This window comes from Gobius niger (genome assembly GCF_951799975.1).
Source record: "Gobius niger genome assembly, chromosome: 1".
Lineage (NCBI taxonomy): Eukaryota > Metazoa > Chordata > Actinopteri > Gobiiformes > Gobiidae > Gobius > Gobius niger.
The window spans coordinates 55,818,299-55,839,208 of NC_136852.1; the positions used below are offsets into that span (position 1 = coordinate 55,818,299).

The window sequence follows — 20,910 nt, forward strand, 5'->3', positions numbered from 1 at the left end:
TTCTACTTAAGTCAAAATCATGTCAGATACCTTCACTTCTTCTCAAGTAAAAAGAATCTGTATCTGCACTCTTAAGTAAGAGTGTCGAGCAATTCCTCCACCACTGGATTTTACTCGCTCAAGTGTACTCGAATGCTGTGAGTACTGAGTAACTGTGAGGATGGTGTTGCCTCTATTTTACTTTGTTGGTGTCAGTGTAATCTTATTACCAAAGAATGTACAGTTTTACTCAAATAAGCATGTTGTTATCGCAAAATAACTCAGTACACTTTATGTTCTCTGTGTGTCCATTATAGCCCTAAGAAAAAAATTCAAACAAACATCAAATAAACCAAGCAAACAAAGCAAACCAAGCAAGGAAGCACAGAATATGAAATATAAAAACATGGAAATAAAGATCTACTCGCTGCATCCAGAGCCATAGCCATCAGTTACATTTCTCTCAATGTTCATCAGTTGATTCTGGAGTTTCACAGTTAGATTAGAAATGAACAAACACAACAGCCTCCATAGGTTGTATATGGAGCGTACGTGTTCCTCTCTTTTGTGCACATCTCAAAAATCGGTGCTAAGCGGGTTATCTCTCTTAGGAGAAAAATATCCTAGGTTCATCTCCTACCCATAATCCCTTAGCACCAGTACAACTACTCTCTCTACTTCTTGTAACTATTCTATAGTCAGAAGAAAAATCAGCAGATGTATATTAAACCACAAGCTTTTATGACCACTAAAAACAGATAGTTCTATTCAAGTTTTCACACCAGCCTGTGGTCACAGTCCTCTGACTGTGGCGTATTTCTAAGTCCAACTGCCTTAGTAATTAATTACACGGCCTATGTAATTATTACCGACTCAATATTCAGCACTTAGTTCAAAATTAAAAGTAACATGAAACAACAGCTTTACACAGTAGCCCACAGCTTTTGCTTTGACCCACACTTGCTATCCGTAAACCAGACATAGAGACCAGTGACCTGGACCCAGACTCGTTTACAGCTTTTTTGGAGCATTCTAGCTTCCTGGCTATGTCGGTGTGAGGCCTTTTGTTTGACACTAAAATTAACATTAAACAAAGCTTTACACTCAAGATAGTCTATAATATGTGTTCCTCACTCTTGCCTATGACGGCTATGTGGATAAACAGTAGAGTCAACAAGTTTAAAACCTGACCTACTCTAAACTGTATGCATGGAGCTTCACAGATTATTGCAGCTATTTCAGTTCAAGCTTTGTGCATCGGAATACCCCAGTCACCTAGTGGACCTAAAGTCCCTACTCTCGACCGGAACCAAACATCCAGAATTAACCAATAACATGAGATTATGTCATTTTTACTAATTGTACGTTTCCCATTGCATTGTTCTTTTTTCTATCAAGCGTGAATCTGGTAAGGCCATTCCCCCTCCCTTTTATCAAAGGATAAAAATGCACCTACCAGATCAGCTGTAGACATGTTCGTTGACGCCAAATTGTTAGAGAAGTAACAATGGTGTTCGAGAGGATAGATGAATGACAGGCAGCAGTCTGGATGTCTTATGCAGGAGAAGTTTATTTACCATCGGTGCGGGACCCGGAGACATGAACTCGAGACATTGCGCTAGTCCTACCATTCTAGTCTGTCTATGCTTCCACAGAAGAGGGATAAATACCCTCTCAGAGCGTCACACTGATACGCAAGCATTCAGTGGCAGAGAGTGGCGCCTGAGCACCACAGTCAAGGCTATGACAGAGATAGTACGACTGTACAGCCTGACCCAGTATGATAAATAGCGATTTAATGTTATCCTCTAACAATAACGTGCAAATTGTTGCTCCTCCACAGCTGCTGCTTGTAGAGGTCACATGAACTAACTTTTGTTCCATCTTTTGTAGCCAATAAAAAAATCATTACTTTCTTGCATGCACATCTCAACAATTCACAACAATGCACAGCTGTAGAAATAGAATCGACAAGCTTCTTTTCCACTTTCCTTCACTGTTTGAAAGAGCTGATGTCCTGCACAATAGCGTTCATGAAATCGGTTGACAATTATCACATAACTGTGATATTAAACATTTTATATAGTACTTTATAATAGTCATTTGCTGCCTTTGTGCATAGAGGAACGCTTTGGATAATAAATAACATATATTGATAACCTGCTAACAGTTGTGTCGAAATGGCTCTGGAAGGTGGAAATCTGGCATGAGAGCCAACAGCATAAACATGTCCTTTTTTGCATAGTATAAACCTCAAGCGATGAATAAATTAAAGTGTGAACACTGTTTGAAGCCTAAAACAATAACTGTTTTCCTCTGTCTGGGCGCCCACTGCATATTGTTACTACAACACAGACGCTGAGAGCTACCTTAGAGATTCCCTTCATTTGTACTTAAGTGACAATTAAACATACAAACATCTGGAAGAAGTTAGTCATATTGGTATTCTACGCTCAGTAGGGATCAAATGAGGAAAAATAAGGCAAGTGTTTGGGAAAGAAAGACTAGAGACTTTCGCTTTAAATAGCCTACAGTACAGTATTAATATAAAAGACAAAGATCACTCTCTTATATTCAACAACTGTTCCAACAAACAAAAAACACTTGCATGCAACATTCAGAATTCATGCTTCATAATCATTTTTTTTAAAAGTGTGCAATTTTGTACAAATACAAAAAAAAGACAGAAATGTACATATTGTTTTGCATCTTGCTGTTGCTCCAAAGTGGCCAGTTTTTTTGCACTTGAAAGGCGATCGGAAGAAGCTCCAAGAGGTTCGAGACAACTGTTGTTGTAAGTCTGTTACTCTCCATGACCTCTTTCCAAAAATGTCTTTGAAATTCAAGCATGAGCGTGATTGCACGATTGGGCTAAAAGTCCTCGATGGCTTCACTTGCAGCACGTGGACAGACCACGCACACATGGGTCTGGACATTGGTCTACAGCCCCGGGCGTGGTGGAGGGCGGGACGGGGGCGGAGCTCGTCCCAGGGGAGGAGAGGGGAGTGGGGAGGTCGGGGAGGCCGGAGGGGGAGGGTTTGAGGGGGGAGCAGGTATGTGTAAGCCCGTCAGAGGAAGGGTGTCGCCGGATGCCGCTGGGGTGTAGGGCGGGGGTCCCGTGGGTGATGGAGGGAGAGTCCCCAGTGGAGCGGGAGGGCTGATGCTCGGGGGGCTGTAGATGGGACATGCTGGGGCGTTGTAGTCTTGGTATCGTGGAGGCGGGGATTTGGTCCGGGTGAAGTTCATGCATCTTCCCTGGGACAAGAGTGAAACAAGGAATTTGGTCAGTACTTGTGTAAAATGGATCATCTCACATTAACATCACGGAGTCGCATATCAGCAAATCACGTTTATTTAGGCCGTGGACACGCAGCTACAAGTATTCGTTTTCATTTCCAACAAAACAAGTCAGATCATTAACTTGCGCTGTGCCTCTTCGGTTCATTAGAGGGAAGTTATAAAAGCAAGCCTTTTAAAGCACATAATTGCAACCAGAACAAAGATGTTTACTGCTCTCCACCACTGGATTTAGCTAAGCTGAAAATGATCTCTGCACTCAAACGAAATACACCTAAAACAACTATAGAAAAAGATCACGGTACTTGACCCACTGTTGCTCCATTTGACCTGACACATTTTAGACGGTTACATCACCTTCTCGAGTGGACTGTATATTTGAAAACGTCAGAGAGATGTCAACACAGGTCTGGAAGCGTGAACCCAAGTTGCAAAAGTATCGGTTTGCACAGCCCGTTTAAAACAATACTGGGTGCGTTTTTTTGATTGAGCACTTGCTAAGATGTGTGGGTTTGCACTCCTGTTCCCCGGCACTCACTGCACTTCAGCTGCCAACATCAGTGCTGCAGCTGGCCATTGAGGATTGTTTTAACGACATCTCCAGGCTTTTCTATACATTACCGTGCACCGTAGCCAGACACTGCACTCCGAAATCTCAACTTTCCACCACCTTTCTCAGGAGATTCAATGTGCGCAGTTCATAACTCACACCTGCACCTTTTCCATGCTCAGAGACACAGAAATGACCTACATTTCATATTGTGAAATCAAGCATCAGTTTAAATAGAAAATGCTGAATAATGATCTTACTTTGTCACCCGGGAGAGGCCTCATCACAGACACACGATCATAGCCTTTTCTCAGAAGTGTCAACAATGCTTCTAGTTTGGTCTGAGGAAAAAAAAACAGCAGTGATAGAAACCAATCTGTTCTAGTTACTTTTAATCAAAGGAAAACTTAGATTTATTTGAAACGAGAATACCCAGACATCCAGGTAGATAAATAATCCACTAAATCAATACAGTAGAACATGTCTTGATGGATGGGGACGGATTCTTGTTTGAATTTGGCCAAGTTTACCTGGTGACTGGACGCATTTTTAACAGCTGTGCACATTTATGTATCACATCCAGGCCTGTCACAATAACAAAATTTGAAGTTCGGCATATTGAGGAAGGAAAATATTGCGATAAACAAAATAATTGAAGAACTTTTGCCACGGAAAATAACTCTAAAGCTAATAGAGGGGAGGGACTTCGCCAAGCTGAACTCCTCCCAGCGGTCTATATATAGTCTGCAGGCTGAGCCTAAACTTTAGTGTCACTGACGAAGCCTTTTGGATGAGAGGCGAAATGTTCAACACTTCAGCTACAGAGTACAGTAGACGACTCAAGAACCTTAATTGAAGCTTTGTTCAAAAAGGAATCTTCATCTTAAAATATCCCACAATAAACATGAGATGCAATAAAACACTACTTAAAGGGACTATACGGAGTTTAAAAACTGTAAAATTAAGTATTTTCCTCCCCCTACATGTTCCATCCATGTCCTACTGTGTAGAATGAGCTCAGACCTATTCACCACAACTGCCCCTAAAATCCTGCACCGTCACTCAAAAAGGTGTTAATTCGGGTCCGAAGTGCCGTCATGCACGAGCTAAATATAGAACCTGCAGTTCTGCGTAAGACTTGAGGTGGCAGTAGTGAGTACAAAAATGACCAACTTGCATCTAGTCTCTTTAAAGGTGCATTATGCAACTGTTTATGTAGAAAAAAAAAGTTGATGTTTGTGTGTATTTGACTTTGTTGAACCCAGCGGCAGCATAGTGGTTAACATGGCATCTTTACTTTCCATCACAGTGGTCTCTAGGACGCGCCAGGATCAATTGTTTGGAAGGTTTTCACAGCTAACGGACCCTCTCTCAAGAAAACCTTCCAAACAATTGATCCTGGGGCGTTGTAGAGACCACCATGATTGATAGTAAAGGCGCTAAGCTGACCACTCATACAGCCGCTGGATCAAATACCCACAAATATCAACTTTTTTTCTTCTTTAATTTGGGCAAAAAATACATTACATTAGAAAAATGGGGACAAAGTGCAAATAAATGAAGAGACGATAAAGATTATGCCAAATAAATGTATGGTTTATCCGTCATTTAGTGAACGATGATTGAGAAGACATCATGATGTGTCTTCCTGTATCGATCCATCGTGCTCTGAATATTTAACATATTATGACGGTGCATTATAAGTAGCTCATTGCAAACTCCAGCACATTTGCACAAAGTTGCAAGTCCATTAACGTGCACTATCCTGTCCAAATAAACACTTGTTAGTTTGAGTAGCCCAATAATGTGGACCTCAATAGCCTTAAGCCGTAGCCTTTGAAATTGTAATTGTGAAAGGGAAGAGGAAATAGTGACCACAGAAATAAATCATTAACTGTTTTCAACTTCTTTTCCACGAATAACAATAACATTTTAATCAAAAGAAAATATATATTCAGTTGCGCTGAAATACACAAGCTCAATAATCTAACACTGTTCGTTTCAAAGTGACTAACACAGACGTTCATATTTGTAACTTTTCACTGTCGTAAACACAAGAAAAGCGATAGAGAAAGGGCAGCTGTTTTACTTCACAATGGTTTTGGCCATTCAAGAGGTGAGTCTGGTTTCAATTAGAGATCCCCCGCTGACTGGGAAGCTTCACTCGGTTAACAGTGCAGGCCTGTAGCAGCGCTGTGCCAGCAGTTACTCATAGGATGTCAAATTATTATGAATTTTACAACGATAGCGTATAACTTTATAAACTTTAATGATAAGAATTAAAAAAACAACAAACATTTGGAAAGTTAACAAAAATGTGAGAACACGGCAGCTGCACACAATTGTTTTTAAACTCAAATAAGCCAAAATCAATAGGCCGAAATATATTTTTCTTATTTTGTTTTAGCAGCATTTGACCACAAAAATGAGGTGGACTGTGTCATATATCCATGTGTTACTAACATGTTATTACACATTACGCTCTTTCCATCCAAATAATGCAGTTTCTAGGATGATGGATGATTGTTTTGCAGAATTAAAACATTGTAGGACTAACTTCCAGTGAAAACTGGATCTTACCTGTATGGGCGAGTACCACTTTTGGGGTTGGGGAGGTCTGTGCATGCCGTTGTTGAGGATTCGAGCGGGGAAAGCCGAATCGTATTCCTGTTCAGGCATCTTTACCTTGGCATTTTTAGCCTTTTCCAGTTTGGCTCCTTCTTCAGTGGAGCCCTTCTCTCCCCAGCGCACCTGAGCACACGCAGGACACAAGAAATCTGAAGTTTCTAAAGTAATTTGTGTACACAATGCTTTTTGTTTTGAAACCGACCTCCATCCTTTTGATTCCCCCTACTCCTCTCCCTCCATAATACGAGGCATCAACCGTCGGCCATTTCTTCTTTGGCACATCAAAGTCTTCATCATCCTGTGAACAAAGGGCATATTGTGACAAATGTAGCAGTTTTCAATTCTGTCAAAGCTGAGATACAGTGGATTCAGAAAGGTCTGAGCCCACAAAGCGTTTCAGTCGGATTTAAAAATCATGAACATGTCTTTTCTATACGCTTGTTAAATAATAAGATACTTCTGGGTTCAAATAACACAGCAAAAACGCAACTTTAACTGATTCTTCTGCTGAAATAACAACAGATAAAAGAAAACACCAAATTAGAATAATATATGTCATAATTTCTCCAGGCAAAATGAAGATGTTCTTATATTTAAAATAAGCCTTCATCGTGTATGGGAAAAAATGTAAATGTGATATTTCTGCACGATCAGATGTTTAGAAGTGTAGGCTCTACAGCAGGTTAAAATGAGCTAAATCCCATTATAATAAATAGAGCTAAAGCTCCTTTTTATTTACAGTATATTAAAATAACCAGAGGTTACATATGGACAAATCAAATAATAAATACTCTGTAGTGGTGGGCGTCGGAAAAAAAAAAAAAAATCATGGTTGGCTACCATATATAAGAATACATTAGACAAGAAATTTAAAATGCTTAGATAAAAAAAAAATCATAAGTCCAAAAAATATTCAGACCTTATACAACTGCAGGCCCATTTTATTTCAACCTTAGTTGTGATCTTTTTGAACATTTACAAAAATGTTTAAGCCTGTCATTGCCCATGATCCAGAAGCCTGAGTGCGATTACTAACAACTAAAAATATCATGTAGTTTCTGAAACTAGTGTAAAATTAAGTTCCTTGCAACTTTGTGTCAACAATAACAGAGCCTAAAGCTGTTGTTCTCACCGAGCTCTCCTCATCAGGCGGTGGTGGGGGCTCATGGATGATCTGTGGAGCCAAAACGTAACATGACTTTGTGCAGATGATGTCATAAATAATAAACTGACACATGTGCGACAATGCTTTTTCGATTAGACAAAGTTACATGGGGCCTCTGTAAAACCATACTGACTGATTTAAACATGATTTTGTGACTTCAGTTGCCAATATTAAAAAGAATGAAACATGAACACAAACTGCTTTCCTCAAAAAAATGTTGAGTTTAAGCCAACAGCTGCAGCATCGCGTCATCTGCTCATACAGTTGGCAAGTGTTTTCTTGAATAAATCACACAACAGCAGATCTGCCTTAACCAGTGCTCATTGTCAGCTCAGCAGTATCCATTTGTGTGTGTGTATGATTGAAAATATTGAAAATGTCTGTATGGACAACAAAATGTTACCCCAAAGCAACCGACCCAGCAGGACTTTCCTAAACACATAGAAAATGTAATGAACGAGAGCAGAAAAATGGAGAGCTGAGCCATGTTGTTACATATTGCTCTGGCACCTGTGACACTGTCTGCAGAAGTGGAAACTCCGCGGCACATTTAGAGCTGGCCACGCTCTTTGTTTAAAAAAGAAAAAGGCTGCAAGTTCTGACCAACACTGTCAATGGTTCTGACAGAGATTGGCTTAAGCCCTTTTGCGTTTCCATTATTCGCCAAAGGGCTGTGTTAAATGGCAAATAAGTACAATAAAACTAATAATAATAATCTCCCCCCTCTACAAATTCATTTAGGGTGATGTCAGGTAAAATGGGCCACTTTTTGGTAAATCATCTGAGAAAATAATATAAAGCAATGCATGACATTGAATGGGGTCATAATGTAATATGGACTGTTACTTATAATTTCAGATGAAATTAACGTTTTAACATATAATGGTTTAGGAACTAGACCTTTTTAAACTTCGCTTTTTCACACTTTTCAAATTAATCGTCTTCAGGTAAATTGGGCCATGTGTTCAGGTAAAATGAGCCACTGAGTCAAATGGATATCTCTGCAAAATCCTATTTTTTGATGGACTAAAGAACATATTTTGACAGATTTATTTAATATTAATTAATAAAAAAAACATCAAATTAACATCTTAAAATATATTGTTTACACACAGTTCCCTTTGAAACGAACCCTACAAATGGCTCTGCTCAGCCACTCTTGCAGCCACTCTTGCAGCCCGTCCTGCACACCTCACAGGAGTGACCAAACCAAGTGCTCAGAGCCCAATTTTTCCAGCACCAGATCTTGGGTTGGATACCAGCTTTGGGAAACATTTTCAGGACACCCACCTAAGGCCCATAGTTACTTGGTCCTTTGGCAATTACTGCTAATGGTAACATGCAACACAAGATGCACACCTCCTGTTTTTGGAAATGGTGATGGGCCAACTACTGCCTAAAGTATTGATAGTGACTCAAAAATTAATTGTAAAATAGACAGCTATATAAGCTATAAAGTTATAACAGCAGAAACAGCGGCTTATTTCCATCATGTGGCGCTACTCCCAGGCTTTGATCCATGGTGTCCCCAAAAATATGCATACAAATGCAATGAAATGCCTTTCATCTCCCCCTGGTGTCTCTGGTCAGAAAATCACCTTTGCAACTTCCTTGTACCGGGTCGGAGGCGCAATACACAATCATGAAGAAGAAGCTAACTGACAAAGCTAACTGCGGGCTAGTGCCACTTCAGCAGTATTTACAGCCAAGTTTGAGTGAAAAAAAACTCTCCTTTGTGTAAAAGTTGCAGCACATTGTACAATATCCCTCTCTCTCTTTGTCTTTTCTGTCAGCCTAGTATTTACTCTCATGGAAAATTATGAGTAAAAAAAAACGTAACATACTACGACATCTGCAGTGGCGCTTATGGCCTCTAGGGGCATGAGTGTCAAAATGGCAACAAAAATGAGACAAAAACAAGGATGAAAATGCAACACAAGAGCGACAAAAACGTGACAAAAAGCGATGGAAAAGTGACAAAAATGTGTGACTAAAAAGTGAGGCGCTACACTGACCTATAGGTTGTGACCTTATGGATTTAAACATATAATTTAAACATATAAGTAGGTGCTTTACTATTAAGGCTCTTGCACATAGACAAGATAGACTTAGGGCTTTCCACTTCAGTTCCCTATAACACTTTCCATTTGTCCCTCAAATGTCCAAACTCCACTCCAAAACACATGATGCTACTGCCAAAATGATTGGCTGTAGATTTAAAAAGCCCTGCTCAATATATGAGATTGAATATGTTTTCAATTGCAATTTGATTAAAATCTGAAAAAACTGCACAGCCCAACGATCATCTTACATTTGCAGAAGAAGATCAGTTTGTACGTCAGTCACCCACTGATCCAAATTTGTATTTATCAATTTCATTCCTTTGGGGAAGGTGACAACAGATCACAAAAGAACACAATTTCCAGCACGCAGATTTCCAGCCATGCTCAAAAAGGAGTAAGAAGAAGAAAACTCCCACCATTTCAATCCGTCGGTGAGAGTGTTAGGTACGTAATGTCTACCCAACACATGTCAGGAAAGAAGGTGTGAATGACTGAAAGGTTTCTCGATGTAAAGTGCTTTGAGTGCGCAAAACACAGCATTTAGAATTGTGACCATATGCATTTTTTAACAGTTTTACTCCATAAACATTGATCTTCCAAAATTGACATCACTTTATTTGTTATCCGAGTCAGGTCGGGCTCCAGGAAAAACAGTGAGGCAGAGCTCCAGAGATGTTCCAGAGGTCATTCACGGTGACCTTTTGGAAAGTCATTTAAACATATAATTACTAAAACACACAGGCCCAGCAGCATTGGGGTCTGAAGGACTGAAGTGAGAAGCAGACACAGTTCACTGCCCTTGACCTTCACCTTCACTATAGTCAGTGTTGTTTGGGTTGGAGAGAAGACCCCCGGCCCAAACAAGGTTAATCTGTTTAGACTATACCTGACGCAATAATATGAACATGTCTGCAAAAGTTTGAGTATGTAAATGTATGTTGACTCACCACAGTGCAGCACAGGGGCCAGAACCACCAGAGGAGGCCTAAGATCACTAGTATCATCAAGATGAGCAGCGCTATGGCCAAGACGGTCCCATCTGACTGTGACAGAAAGAGTGAACGTGTCATTGCTTCTTTACAAATACAAGTATTCAGCACACACCTCCCGCGAGGAGGTGTTCCAGGCATGTCCTAGCGGGACAAGGCCTTGTGGAAGACCCAGGACACGCTGGAGGGACTATGTCTCCGAGCTGGCCTGGTGTCGCCTCGGGGTCCCCCCAGAACAGCTGGAGGAGGTGTGTGTGGATCGGGAAGTCTGGGCATCTCTGCTGAGACTGCTGCCCCCGCGACCCGGCCCCGGATAAAGCGGAAGAAAATGGATGGATGCAGTATTCAGCACATTGTCCTTAGTTTGATACAGAGGATCTCAAACATGCAAGTACCAACAATGACCCTGTTATTAAAGCGGTACTAAGTAACTGTTGTCCCCCACTCGCACTCTCAAACATCCTGGCCTATTGTACATGTTTTAAGTGGTAGGGGAAACCAGAGTGCCCAGAGGAAACCTGCTCTGAGGTCACCCGTTGCTCCTGACAGGTTGCCTTGAGGCACTGAAGGATGTGTCAAATACAGAGATCAAATTTCCCTACAGGACAATAAAGACTGCAAATACAAATGCAAATCTATATTTAGGGGGTGTAGCTTGTGTATGTCTAGAAAGAGACCGTACTGCACTTACACAGCCAACGCTGGTGATGGTGACTGGGCTTAAGATGAAACTGAGCCCTTCATTCAAACTGACATAGAGATTTGCAGTCCTGGAGAAAGAGCAAAGCAATAAGTTACATAATCATATTTTGCAAAAACTCCAATTAAATGAGTTGACTCACATTCCTTCATCTTGGAGCACTGGTGCAGGACAGAGCAGATATGTATCTTCAACAATAAGAGGTTTCACAGCTACACACAAGAGACAAGAATATTTACTACTTGCATGCTCAATTTCAATGGAATGTAAATCTACGTTTGTACATTTATCTGCATTTCCTTTTTTACTTTAAAAACAACAGAAATTTGTGCACCCTCCTTTATCCAGCTGTCTTTGCATATAAGATTCGTTCATACAAAACGGACTATTTGTTTTGGCAGGAGTAGAGCATACCCAGCAAGTGAGACATCGCTATCAACATATTGAGAACTAGGAGGCTTACAGCTGTCTTTGCCGAAGAAACACAACTATAATCCCAAAAGATACCTCGAAAATGGGGCTAACCTTGTGCTGAGGATTGATTCTTTAGTGATAAAAGTTAGAGACTTTTTGACAGTGATTGCATTCCACTTAAATCTTGTAAGTCCAAAAACACTGGACTGTTTCCCAAGCTTTGTGATGTTTTATTAGACTGTTTATGCCATGAAAGAGACCATGTTTTAAGGTGAGGTGAACATGTGACCGAGGGCCCTACTGTATAATTATTAGCTATTGTGCTTTGGGGCGGCAGCGGTTAGCGCTTGTGCTTCACAGCTAAAACGTCCCGGGTTCGATCCCCGGGTGGGGCCTTTCTGTGTGGAGTTTGCACGTTCTCCCCGTGTCTGTGTAGGTTTCCTCCAGCTACTCTGGACTAAAAACAACTAAAAACATGTACAACATGTTCAGCCAGGTGTTTCTGAGCCTTAGCCTGGCTTCAAATCTGTGGATAGGTCCCCGAGTGCTGGCCCACGCTGGCCGCTCACTGCTCCTACCTCAACCGTAATGGAAGATTATGAAGAAATTGGACAGGACAGAAGCAGTATTTACCACCAAATAAAGTACCACAGTACCACAGTACCAAAAAGTGCACTGATGTAAAGTATTTGCTATTACTTTTTCCTTTCTTCTCAGGTATTTATTCATCTGCCCCACACCTGCAGCACACAGTTCCATATTATATCACAGTTTTCCTTGTGGACATAGAGGATTTGCAAAGGACGCATTGGATATGAATACAAAGAAAGCATTAGGATTATGTCAAATGTGGTTGTCATTATTCCATTATGTGTATTCATAGCGTCTCTTTGGGCCAAAACCGTGTCCTAATTATTTTCATTTGCGTTCGTCCCACTCCCAACTTGATGAAAATAAGTTCCAGAAACTTGTGTGCAAACAGTTAAAGAGGAGTCTGGACATGTATAAACACAAGGAGATGATTTTACTTAAATTGTTTCCATGTTGACAGGAAGCAGGACATGTGACAAAAGGAGATGTTTCTGTGAGAAAAGAGCATCAACCATCCTGCACTGGCCGGAAATTAACAATACAGTATAACTATTTAGAAAAAATATCACATTAACTTGTGTGCATACAAAAAGAGTGCCATGAGGTCACATGCTGTATTTGCACAGAAAACCAACAGGCCTCTCCATGAACAGCTGACTGGTTGTAATTAGGAAGCATGTGTGGTGTACACAGAAGGAAGACCTTTAACTACTTTTACAGTACGACCACAAGATAGGACTTCCTTCCTTACATGTGGCACCTTTCTACAGTTTTTCCAAATTATTTCTGACTATAAACCTGAATAACAACTTCACTATGTGGTGTATTGAGAAGTATGTTATTGTGGATGATCAAGGGAGCTTATACACAGACAGGAGTAAATTAGAGAATTTTAATGGTGTGAACACTTTTAAAAATGCACCACCAAGTTGTTTCACTACTATGTTTAACAGCGACTGTGTATGTGGATGAGTCTGGGTTCATGATACTTACTCTTGGTCACAGTGCCATTGATGCGGAAGCTGCACAGGACCTTATCCACATTATGAGCCTGAAGAAAACCATTTCCTCGCACCACCACCTCAAACAACTCTGAGAGAGGACAGACCATTCATTACACATATACAACCATTCAAAGAAGCAGCTCTAACAGCTATGTAGCATTTAGATTGTTTTGCAAGGTAATATATGTGGATTGTTCAAAAGATATAACATTAAATATAAATAAAATATAACAGTTTCTTATGCCACTACAGCGCTGAAGAGCATGGACTGGTGTGCAGAAATTGCCAAAAGGAGCTGAATTATTGCATAGTTGCACAAACACATGAGGCAGGGAGTCAGTCTGTCTGTGCTTCAGTGAACAAGCCTCACCTCCTGCACAGATACTGGATGGCTCGGCTGCCAGAATCTCAATGCAGGACTTTTTCAAGATCTGAGGAAATAAAATGAAAGGCATTAAGAGCATTGTTTCAATCAGTCTTCGACTGACTTTTTCAGTCTCCCAGCTGCTTCCCAGGCACATCTTTTGTACCTGATTTACAGTTGCTGCCAGCTTCACGTGAGAATGGAAAACCTGACCCTAATGTGCTCCAGATGGCCTGACCTCTGCCCCACAGGTCCTAAACCAGTGACCGCCCTATCCCGAGCCACATGGAAAACTCTGTTTAAGTGACGTGAAGTCCACACGGTGTTGACAAGTATAGCAGAATCAGCAACAGTGTTTGACAACATGTTTGATGCATTGATCAGAGGAAGAAATGTCTAATCTCGTCAATCTAAGTATTGTTGAGTACATGTGCTGATTTTAAGCTAGGGTGTTATTTCAGGGGTTTGAAACCTTGGGAAAAAGCAGAGAATGGCCTGTGGATATTGAGTTTATCTTGGAGGATACTTATGCTTTAATTGCATAAAATGTTCTACAGCAGATGTGAAATTAAGGTGACAGTAAAATAGTTTGGAAATTGGTTATATAAGAACTGCAAGCCATTATAAGGGGAAATAGACGATTGAGAACTTTTATTATTTTACTGTATCATGCATGGACACACACTTATATAAACCCACACATATTACACAAGAAAGCCTACTGTATACCAATACTTTCCAAAGTCAATGTGAGTTTCGGTGTGTGCTTACTGAGTCTATGACTCCGTGCAAAGCTGCAAATCCATCATTCACAGGGAACACGTGGTCCTGACTGTCAGCGATTTTGGCCAGCTGTGAAGAGTTCAAACACAAAAAATACATTTAACCCAGTTATGTTAAGTACAGAAGAATTCTTTAGCCAGCCTAAAGCTATGGCACAAAGAGTGAAAATGCACCTGGGTCTCATCGAAGTCCTTCACCCCGACACAGTAAACAGAGGCGCCCAGGCTCCGGGAGCGGTTGGCCTGTCAGTTATGCACAAAGGATTCAAAACAAAAACAAGTTGAACACCTGGACACAACTACACTTCAGCATCCAAAACACAGCAACAAAGCCTTGGTTTATATGAACAGTAACATAATTGTATCAGCAGGCCAAACTTGCCTTTCACATTAGCTAAATATCAAACTAACCTACAGCATTTAAGTCTCATTTGATTCAGCACAATGAATCTCACTGTGGAGAAATGAACCTGTTATTATTGTAGCTATTTAAACTTGTAGTAAAGTCAGATAGGAGGAAGTGTGACTACCAACTTAACTTAATTGACTCTTTGTAGACATTGCTTTTGTAAATTATGTGCAAGGCATAACCCGTTACCCTATGGGCCTATACTGTGTGCTCCGCAGTAAAACACAGAGTCCTACCCCCTGACCTACATGTCTGCCCCTAATAGCAGAGGTAGACTGACGCACAGCTGCTAGTGTTTGATGCTGTCTATTGTGCGTGCACTGGCATACATAATTCACCTGGCTATAATCTGTGTAACTTTTCCCTCTGCCTCTCACCTCTCTCTCTGCGTAGTAAAACAGATCCTCGTGCAGCTCGCCGTCTGTCAGAGCAATGATGACACTGGCAGTCCGGTAACCTGTTGGGGAAATAAACAGTTGACAATTGCATGAATCGGTGTGCAAAGAAGATACTGCAAAACTAACACAAAGTAGAAATATTTAACCATGTCTAGGGGTGGCCAGGGGTAGCACAGGCCCCTGGAAAGTAATGGGCCACCCCACTCGGAGGGGCTGAGTCTAACTCAATTTTAGTGCCAATTTGGGAAAAGAAATAAGGTAAGAAATGAACTGTTCAATAAATAAAAACAGCTTTAGACATGCTCCTGTACATTACCTCTATATAGTCTATCACCAAGACAAGCTTATTTCTTTAGCACAATTAGAATAACCAATGTCTTAAAACTACCTAGGTTCTATACAGCTGTACTTATTTAACTTTGAAAAATGTAATGCTAGGGTTTTGTTTCTTTAAAATGAATGTAAACTATTAGCATAAAAACAAGACAGACACTGCATTGTCAGTGCTACATGTCGATTACTCGCGTTAGAATAGGAGAAGACGAATGAATAAAAGTGCAGTAACAGTCAAAAAGTCAAGACTATTTACAAAGTAGATTATCACTGAAGGCAAAAAAAGTTTACATAAATTCTTCTATCTTAAAGGGACTAGATGCAAGGTGGTCATTTTTATACTCACTACTGCCACCTCAGGTCTTACGCGTAACTGCAGCTTCTATATTAAGCTCTTTTTGAGTGACAGTGCAGGATTATGCAGCAGTTGTGGTGCTGGTCAGGTCTGGGCTCATTCTGCACATTAAGACATTGCTGGAACATGTAGGGGGAGGAAAATACATGATTTAGTAATTTAAAACTCCGTATAGTCCCTTTAAGAAGGCTTTTGAGAAAATGCTAAGAATAAAGGGTGGCAATTTTGAAGAATATATTTTGAGTTATTTCACTCTGTCGTTTCCTACATAATCCCATGTGTGCATTGGTATAGGTTAGGGTTTTCTTTATTGTATAGGAAAGTGCTTTTCCTATATATATTTTTATGTATAGGAAAAGCCGATACAAAAGTGTTTCTAAACCTTTGACCAGTACTATACGTACTATAAGTTAAGTTGACTCACCCTCAGTGTTTCCATAGTAAATCTGCTCACTCGCCTGCAACAAAAGCAAACAAACTGTAAACATTTTGGCAGTATGTTATAAATCAGTGGTTCTCAAGCTGTGGTGGTACTTGGGCATCATTCATTTATGCTTTCATATTGTGTTTTTTTTTGTTTTGTTTTGTGAATGCCCGATCTTGTTTGACCTCGAAAGCTAAACGAGAAACACTGGTTAAAGAGTACCCTTCAGTACACGGTCTCCTCGCTGTTAATTTTAGAGACAGAGATGCATTGTGTGATGGACATGGCCTCACCCTCAGTATCCCCTCATGCATAAACGTGTCTCCTCCAGGGAGCACCCCTTGCAGCTCCTCCAAACCTTTACGAATGCGTTCCCTGTGGACAAACACATGTAATCCAATTAGAGCTATGCAAAAGACTAAACGCTCGATAATAGCTTCCAAGTGCGCAAAAAAACAGCAATGTGTAGCAGATGAATGTATGGTTCAGATACAATACAGTGCCTTTTGGGGAATTAGATATAAACAAAGCCGTTCAATGGGGATTTAAGTTTCCATTCATCAGGATTAAGAGTTCTTTTTGGGAAGAGCAATACGCACTCACCTGTCTTCAGTTAGACTCATTAAAATCCTCCCTTCAGTGGAGAAGACAATAAATGACATTCGTAACTGTGGGCTGAAAAAGACAGAGAAACACACCTCTATCAGATATAAGTACACACACAGTTTATAACGTATTCATAATGGACAGATACAATATGTCGTACCTTATGAATTTATAGGCAAGGTGTTCGACAAAGTGATATATTTCTGTCCAGTGATTCTGCACGCTCCCTGATCTAAAACGTTCAGAGAAAAAAGATTCAGTGTCTTTTATTGAAAGAATTGTGAAACCTGGAGCCTGTACAACCTCTGGTCATCCCTAAGAAATTGAACTCCAATGGCTTGTTCATTTCATTTCATTAAGACACATTTTTTCCAATTTGGGGCACTAGGCTAGTAGTAGTAAATACAAGACTACTACTCACTAACTACCAACACACCGGCAGAGTTTCCAAAAAATGTACTCAAAGTATCATTGCTTTGACATTTTTTTTACTCAGGTGGAAGCAAAAAGCAGTGACACATACTTACTCATGTAAAAGCAGAAAAGTGTTTTCTGAATATGCTACTGGAGTTATAGTTTTTGCAAGTAATCCAACAACAAAAAAAGAACTAATGTGACATGACAAATGTGTTTTTCCCCTTCTAAATCAAAGGCAAGAAAAAATAAACATGAATACAATTTCGGTAATCATTTTCCTGTATTTCATGTTAAACATGGAGTTTTTGTCACACAGGCTAATCACAGTGTTAAAAGTGACTCATATATTTATCAGTAATGACACCATGAAATAATATTACACATGTATGAGAATTATTGTGTGTTCAAACTAATCTCTTCAAAATATTACTCAGTAAATGTAACTGTTCACTCCCCACCAGTTATGAACAGGTCTTACTTCAGATCTTAATTACTGTATTACTTTCCAACATCTTTAAACAGCAGACTGTCCACATGACGTCTTGTCTATTCAGAGTTCATTGTATTGTTGAAACGCTTTTCTGTTAACAGCTTTTGAACAAGTCTGACACCTCTTCACATGTGCTGATTTCACTTTGTTTTATAAGCCTTGGACTTTTCTCCACCTATTTTTCCATTGTTCCTGACACAAGTCCCAACACAGGACATCGGGCCAAAAGGCAAAGACATGATGAGAACATCTGGGGCAGCATATGGACAGGACGGTCAGTGTGGCCAGGCACCAGCATCATACTCACATTAAGCAAACAGGCAATAATTAATGTGAAGCTCCACTCAATAAAACATATTTCTTTAATCACGCTTCTTTTCCCTTCAGAGCTCCGCCTGGAGTTGGCATTGATGAGCACTGTAGGAAAAGTGGAAAATCCATCATCATCCTGAGAGAAAAATTGGAGCACTACTCCTGCTCAGTCATCCAGATAAGAAAACTGGGCTGGACCATGCTTTTGTTTGACCCAGTTGAAACAGATTCTAGGTCAAAATATTGATAGAAATTTTGTTTCAAGAGTTCCAAAAAGTCTCACCTTGTTATTACTATTCTAGAGTAGACTACAATGTTCAAACCCTGCTTTCCTTTTTGGTAGGATTCTTGATGTTTGTGTATTTGGTTTTAATACACTACAACTTAAGTTGTAGTGTATTAAAACGTAACCAACGTAACTATAGGTAACCAATGGTTACCTAATAGGTGACCATTGCCTATTACTATTGCAAGAGCTGTTGGATGTGCTATTTAGAAAGAAAGAAATTGCACCAACCTGCATTGGCACCAAAAATGCACATAGGCTTTTGTTTTGTTTTGATTTGATTTAGATTTATTGTTTTGCCTCATCTTTTGCTATAAACGTCATCTGTAACATTTTGGCTACACACACGCGCACACCCACACACTTCTGGAAGACTGTGTTAAAGTAAACTCACTTGTCTAAAACAAAGTAGAGATCAAAGCCCCCAAAGCAGGAGGATGATCCAGTCTGCCCAGTGCCCTGGTCCCGGTCCGGTCCTGCAGAGCCAGCGGTGAGAGCCACCAGAACAGCACCAAACATCCACAGAGAGCATGAGCACTTCCAGCATCGAGACATTATTCTCAACTTCAGTTAGACGCCAGAAAACATTCTCATCACAAAGAGCTTGCTGTCCGAGTCCTGCTCAGTTTTCTATCAGCTTGATTAAGATGAAGAAAAGAAAACCATGAGCGCCTCACGCCAAACCAGCCGCCCCATGCAGAGACCCACATCCACGACTCTGAGAGGCGTGCATCAGTCCCTAGTCCTCCATACAGGAGAGCAGAAGACCATTCCCAGCTAACAGTGGAAATCAACTGTATGTGAGTTTGGCTCGCCATCTAGTGGCAATACCGTTTTGTTGAGATGGGAATGTACAGGTATGATCAGAAGAGGGCAGAGGTGAGTTACAGTAAGTCACTTTAAAAAGTAATTGGACTCCCCGCGTGACATTTCACACAAGAAATAGAATAAAATGCAAGCATTTATTTCATTTCAGATTTCTTTGGCTTTGAAAATACCTAAAAATACATATAAAAACAAACATAGGCTAGGCTATGTGTCTTTGCTGTGAGCGGCTCCTCTCTAACCTGACTTGTAACTTTACTGGGAGCTGGGACGTGTCCAGCTCGTCTCCATGGAGATGTTGATTAAAGGCAGCCACATTTAAGATGTAAAAGGGGTTAGGTCCTCATCCAAATCCATTCTGTGATTATTCACTGCAGAAATTAAATTGTTTCTGTCTACCTGGTCATTAGGAGTGTGGGCTGGCAGCGGCATCATCCAAAAATATTAAAATATTATATTATTTATATAGAACACTAAAACTACAGTATGAAAAAATAAATCTCAAGATAAGATTTTTTTTTTTTTTTACCATTTTGTTAATTTATTAAGATTCAAGCTAAACAAAGTGGAAAGAGTAGGACTAACAGTTTTACTTAAGTAGATTACTATTACTTCTCCAAGAATTTCAGTTGCTTTAAAAAGTTACTCAAGTAGGCTATATGTACTAATATGACTATTACCTTTAAGTCATTACGTTTTGCATCAATGGTTTGTTTTTGTTCAACTTGTTGTCAAATTGTTTACATTCATGAAAGGGTGAATATATTAAGACTTGGTTGATTATTTTCCCACTGCCCCATAGATATCACAGAGTGTGGATGGGTCATTCTTCTTGTGCACAACATATCGACAAGCTGCTTTATCAAACACTGATATACAGTCTGGGGGGAACGACCTTGGGATGGAATAACTGTGGAGCAAAAACACACGTAAGGTCAATAAAATAATCAACCTTAAAGTCAAGGGTGACTCTGTATTTACCTTGAGCAGCAGGAAGAACAACTGCATTCCATACAATTACTGTTCCTCCATGAAGACCCAACTGTATGCCACGTGCCATCAACGTCATCCTGACATTGAGTTTTGTCTGTGGGAGTTTGTACATTTAAAATGTCAGAATCAACAACAAAAGTCAACATTTGAAATAAATATTCAGATGTCCTCACCCTCACTTAGTGAAGGACTTTTAAACAAACAAAATCCATTTGACAGTGATGCCACAGCGCAAAACAGCAAAGCCAAAGTGACGTACTTCTGCACAGAACAAAATGCACATTATACTGTTTTTTATTATACTATACACATTATAATATCATTATACTGACAAAAAAAAAGAACAGTGTTGGGCTTGAACAGATTAGTCTGTAAAAGTTATCCAACTACAGATTACTCCTTCTAAAGGAAAATCTCAATCAGATTGATTGAGTGATTACAAGTAATCTACTTACTTCTTTGATTAAATTTTTTCAAACGTAAGTGCAGTTGAGAGCGCCTTGTTTCCTGCTCTTGTCCGAAATCGAACCACAATA

At 40.1% G+C, this 20,910-nt stretch overlaps 1 protein-coding gene across 1 annotated transcript; it reads right to left on the reverse strand.

Annotated features, from left to right (window-relative positions):
- Positions 1-2,801: 2,801 nt before the first annotated feature.
- On the reverse strand, positions 2,802-19,394 carry antxr1a (ANTXR cell adhesion molecule 1a). Its single transcript, XM_079565678.1, has 18 exons — positions 18,951-19,394; positions 17,212-17,283; positions 17,049-17,120; positions 16,739-16,820; positions 16,446-16,479; positions 15,313-15,392; positions 14,701-14,769; positions 14,516-14,596; positions 13,751-13,811; positions 13,370-13,468; positions 11,514-11,583; positions 11,363-11,441; positions 10,630-10,725; positions 7,587-7,628; positions 6,657-6,752; positions 6,407-6,577; positions 4,087-4,167; positions 2,802-3,234 (listed from the first exon to the last, which is right to left on the reverse strand). The coding sequence occupies exons 1-18, from the start codon at positions 19,109-19,111 to the stop codon at positions 2,920-2,922; spliced, it is 1,761 nt and encodes a 586-aa protein (XP_079421804.1). The 5' UTR covers positions 19,112-19,394; the 3' UTR covers positions 2,802-2,919.
- Positions 19,395-20,910: the final 1,516 nt, after the last annotated feature.

Excerpts from the sequence above, each read along its gene's own strand:
- antxr1a (XM_079565678.1), bottom strand. The coding sequence starts at position 19,111 with ATGTCTCGATGCTGGAAGTGCTCATGCTCTCTGTGGATGTTTGGTGCT. Across the intron at positions 15,393-16,445 it reads TTACTATGGAAACACTGAGG|GTTACCGGACTGCCAGTGTC; the intron begins GTGAGTCAACTT and ends TTTCCCCAACAG. Across the intron at positions 14,770-15,312 it reads TTTACTACGCAGAGAGAGAG|GCCAACCGCTCCCGGAGCCT; the intron begins GTGAGAGGCAGA and ends CATAACTGACAG.